The sequence below is a fragment of the Morone saxatilis genome, unplaced genomic scaffold (genome assembly GCF_004916995.1).
Source record: "Morone saxatilis isolate NCDOM2014 unplaced genomic scaffold, NCSU_SB_2.0 Contig14, whole genome shotgun sequence".
NCBI lineage: Eukaryota > Metazoa > Chordata > Actinopteri > Moronidae > Morone > Morone saxatilis.
The window spans coordinates 17490112-17494800 of record NW_023339696.1 but is presented as its reverse complement, the minus strand read 5'-3'; the positions used below and the strand labels follow the sequence as shown (position 1 = coordinate 17494800).

At 37.6% G+C, this 4689-nt stretch overlaps 1 protein-coding gene across 1 annotated transcript; it reads right to left on the bottom strand.

Annotated features, from left to right (window-relative positions):
* Nucleotides 1-486: 486 nt before the first annotated feature.
* rpl27 (ribosomal protein L27) lies at nt 487-4105 on the bottom strand. Its single transcript, XM_035655270.1, has 5 exons — nt 4024-4105; nt 3437-3519; nt 2273-2442; nt 915-1025; nt 487-572 (listed from the first exon to the last, which is right to left on the bottom strand). Exons 2-5 carry the CDS (start codon nt 3515-3517, stop codon nt 524-526), a joined length of 411 nt encoding a protein of 136 aa, XP_035511163.1. The 5' UTR covers nt 3518-3519; nt 4024-4105; the 3' UTR covers nt 487-523.
* Nucleotides 4106-4689: the final 584 nt, after the last annotated feature.

The following is a 4689-nucleotide window of genomic DNA, read 5'->3' as shown; positions in this document are numbered from 1 at the left end:
TTCAGCCACAGCTTGTGGTTCTGCGTTTTATTCTTGATAATCATCTTTATTACAAACTAGTAAGTAGACTTTAACGCCATAATGGTGTCCACTATTTGATTAACAATAGATTAACTGAGAAAACAAAGGACATATATTTGTCTTTGGTGGAAATGTATTGGTCCCATTACAATACAAATCAATATCATGTCAAATACTGTGACAGGTTTATGAGACAACACGTCTACCAGGTGTGATTAGGTTTTGAACAGAGACTCCCCGTCACATTTTGGGAGAATTTAGTAAATCCATTTCATAATTATTTCTAAATTATTGACTCTAAACAGACAAGATCAATACTCAAGCAGAATATACAGATCACCTATTTTTCTGGGGACTGGGGAACTTGGCACAGATGGTTGTAATACTTCACAAGAACAAAACATTTATGGCTGCCACATACAATTCAAAAGATAGAAATTGTCAATAAAGAGTCGACAGTCAGAATCCATTTTTAAACATTTATTTGTGAAACCGGTTGAAGTTAGAATCTGAGCTTCTGGAAGAACCACTTGTTCTTGCCCGTCTTGTACCTGGAAACAGAGAAAGACACTATTACACATTTGTTCTGAAAACACAAACAAGATTAACTGCATCAAAACCAGCATCTCACTGTAGCAACTGGAAGGCTTTTGGGTCTAATTAAATAGACTGCACTTGTATAGCTCCTTTCTATTTTTTGGACCACTCGAAGTGCTTTACACGGTCACATTCTGCCATTATGTGCGAGAATAAACAGCCTCTGAAGGTCCAATTTAATGTTCTTGAACAAGTAATCCTTTCAGTTGTCCTCTGAAGCATACCCTTAAGATATTGACACAAAGCCTAAATGATGTTGAAAGAGACTTCAACAGAACCACCAACACACGACTCACCTCTCCTCAAACTTGACCTTGGCCTCCCGCCTGGCTTTGCGCTTGAGAGCAGGATCCCTGAAGACATCCTTGTTGACAACAGTTTTGTCCAGAGGAATATCCACAGAGTATCTGAAGGAGAAGAGCACACACAAACAGTCATTACAAGGAAGGAAATGGAAGCAACCAAGCAGTCTAACATCACAAAGTATCACACATGAGCAGCTGGAAGGTAGCTGAAGAAGATCATTACTTTATCACTGTCTAGATTCTCATTGGGTGTCCCACCCCATAACCTTCTCGTGAAGTCTTTGTCTTGTTTCAGAGGAATTCAACTGTTACTTCAAGTTATACAGCTGATTCAAAGGGAGCAACATTTAATTAAATAACCACTCACTTTGCCTCAAGTAAATATGTTCACAAGCCCTATTCTACAAGGTGTTTATGAACATAATGTCATGATGTTCAACATTGCTCCAGGATAAGAACAAAAGTACATTTTAAGCCTCATTTCTACAACCTGACATTAAAACTGGACTGATTCTGCATCTGGGAGACAACTGCTTCCACGCAAGATGACTGAGGGAATCAGTTTCTGTAAGAGTGCTTAAAATGTATTTTAGACGGAAAAAAAAAATGGAATCAGAATCCGTCAATTGTTAAAAAGCTCCTGGTAAAATATATATATTTATATACATACACAATGTTTGGACTGTCTAATGTTTATACTGTTATGCAAATTAAAACTGGTTTGTAAGGTAAAGAAGTTTGAAACAGTTGAATGAATGTTTAAAATGAAGTTTCCCACTTTAACTTATCAGGCGCTGGTTTCTGAAGTTTTTATTTCCTCCTCTGAATTCCCATTTTAAAGTTTTCTTACAATGATAAAGGTTTCTCCCGATTAATTCAACAATCTGTAGGTTTATTACGGCCATCTGTTTTAATATCCGAGTGTGTTTCTCTCAGTTTAATATGGCGGTTGGCTCCTAGTGTTACACCAGCCGTGAATCTGCTATGGACAAGCAGCCAGACAGCGGCGGGAATCGGTGCTGTACCAAATACAGGATGCTTTGGAAACAAAACATTGCTCCATCACAGGTTTCTGCAAAGAGTAGCGTAGCTTTAACTCACCATGTAACATAAACTGAACACAATACACCTTTGGGAGTTGTATTGACGGCTCTCATTTTACAGTCTGCTCATCTTTTAGGTTTCATGTACATTCAAGCCTTAAAGTGCTTCAACCACATATATGTTGCTTATCTACCTACCAACACATTTGTATTGCTGGAGAACAAGTACTTCAAGTCTGCTATTGCACATTAGTACAATGTCCAACACTGCCACCACCCAAATGAGCATTAACTCAGGACACTGACCTGGTGGGCATGAGGTGGTTGTAGTTGAACACCTTGACGAAGGCCTTGATCTTAGACCTTTTGGCGATCTTCTTCTTGCCCATGGTTGTGGTCACCTTACGGGGATAGCGGTCGATGCCTGCGACCAAAGCGTGGCTGTAAGGACGGTCGGTTGTTCCGTCATCAATGTTCTGCGAAGAGACAATGAAACAGGGTTGTGATATATAACACAGAGCATCCACGACAACAAAGAGTAACCGCTGTGCAGCTTTAACATGGTGTTAATGTATCGGAGGATGGATAACTGTATTCTGCTCATTAACCAAATTATAAAATTACTATAGGAGCTACAAAGCTAAAAACAAAGAACAGAAAATACAACTAACTTACTAATTTTAATTTTAAGTCCATGTTTCTGATTTTGCCTTTTGCACTTCAATTTTTTTACTGAAATGAAGTATTTATCTAACAAATGCAATGGGTGTTGTATTTAGGATGTGTTGTCACCCTTGTTCTGCATGAGATGTGTTCAAATAAAGCTGGAAAAAAAGGTTTTCTACTAAAACAAAGCAAAATACATAAAGTGTAAAGGATAAAGACTCATAAGCAGCACAGTGGTCTCTTTACTATATTTAATTTGTTCACAGCTGTAAGTATGCATTAAACATGATAAAAACCAAAGAATAAACATAATTCACATAACCCAACATATAATCTGTGATTGAAGCAATAAAATAAAAACATAAAAAGCACAATTTAAATGATCGTGTGTCTATTGTGAACAATTACAGTTCAACAGCTACTTTAATAAAGTAGTTCTGATATGTTCTAAAACATGCTTTCCAATAAATAATTGTCTCTTTACATAAATAACATAAAAGCTGAACAAAACAACGAAAAATGGGACAATAGGAAGCCAAATATATCATTATATTTACTACACATCGCCCAAACAGAACACAAAGTCTCATTTAAACAGAAACATAAAATAAACAATAAAATGTGTCTCTTTATTATGTCGGTGTGACTCCACTTGCAGATGAAGATGGGAGAACTGACCATGAATGAACTAGTATATATACATACATATACATGTCAGCTGTAGAGCATGTACACATTGTGTTGAGTCCATCATTACTTTGCCTCAATAAGCAGCAGGTAACAGGTAACAGGGCCATGTTTTACCTTCACGATGACAGCTTTGCGCCCAGCGTAGCGTCCAGCCAGGACCATCACCACCTTCCCAGGCTTCATGAACTTGCCCATGTCTGCCACAAAGAAAGAGAAACACCAGTCAACTCATGTGGCACCGCAACGAAGTCAACACACCACAAGCAACCTTAGCAATGCGCCCCTGGACTTCCTGAGCTGCTCGGTTCACTTAGCATTAGCTTCCAGATAGGGAAACGGATTTCAGCTCGTTTCCAGAGATTGACGCGTTTAATTAGCTGGAAGCTTCCCACATAACAGTCAACGCTGGTTCACTTGGAGTAAAGCAACAAGACACTCTTTAAGTATGAAGCTGTCCTCTCTAAGAGACGGTTCACGTTCAGACTGTGTGTCTGCATCAGGGAAGCTTCCATGTTGAAAATGAGAAGAAACGCCGCTCTCAAACTGCGACTTTTCTCCCATCGTCGAATTAAAATACACGAAACTAACACGGACATCTTGGCTAAAGGAGTGACTGTCGTAAGTGTGATATGATAAAAACTATAAATTCGGCCAGATTTGGGGCGATGGTTGAAGATTGTTTCGAGGGAAATCTCACTCACTGATGCTGTTCTACGGCCACCGCTAACAGGAAAGGAAGTTAGGGAGGTTTGTTTCAACTTTGACCCTGCGGATCGGCCTACGTCACGTCCGGGTGTAAAATTGTTCGTAAAGACTTGTTCTGTTTATATTTATTTTAAATATATATATAAAAAAATAAACATCACACGTGTTATTTAAAGGATTTAATTTAAAAAAAAAAAAAGATAATTTAAAAAATGTAATTATGAACACTCATAAGTCGGATGGCACATTATGAATGTGGAGTAGTATTGGTTTCAGAATCAGAATTCAGAATCAGAATGATCAGAATCAGCATCATGATCAGAATCAGAATCAGAATCAGACATGATCGAGAATCATGATATCACGAATCAGAATGATCAGAATCAGATATGATCAAGGAATCAGAATCAGAATGATCAGAATCAGAATGGATTCAGAATCAGAATTCAATATGCATTCAGAAATCCAGAATCAGAATGATCCAGATCAGAATCAGAATGACGATTTAGTTGCCAGGGTAGGTTTTTACACATACGAGAAATTTATCTTGGTGCAAAATGCATAAATGCATAAAATATACAATCACATAAAAATATATAAATCACACAAAAATATACAAGTCACACAAAAATCACACAAGAATAAAGTACTTTTTAAAAATA

Bases quoted from the DNA above. Each gene is read 5' to 3' on its own strand.
- rpl27 (XM_035655270.1), bottom strand. From the start codon at position 3,517: ATGGGCAAGTTCATGAAGCCTGGGAAGGTGGTGATGGTCCTGGCTGGA. The intron at 2,443-3,436 runs GTAAAACATGGC...GTCTCTTCGCAG, and splicing joins GCAAAGCTGTCATCGTGAAG to AACATTGATGACGGAACAAC. The intron at 573-914 runs GTGAGTCGTGTG...CTCTGTTTCCAG, and splicing joins AAGGTCAAGTTTGAGGAGAG to GTACAAGACGGGCAAGAACA.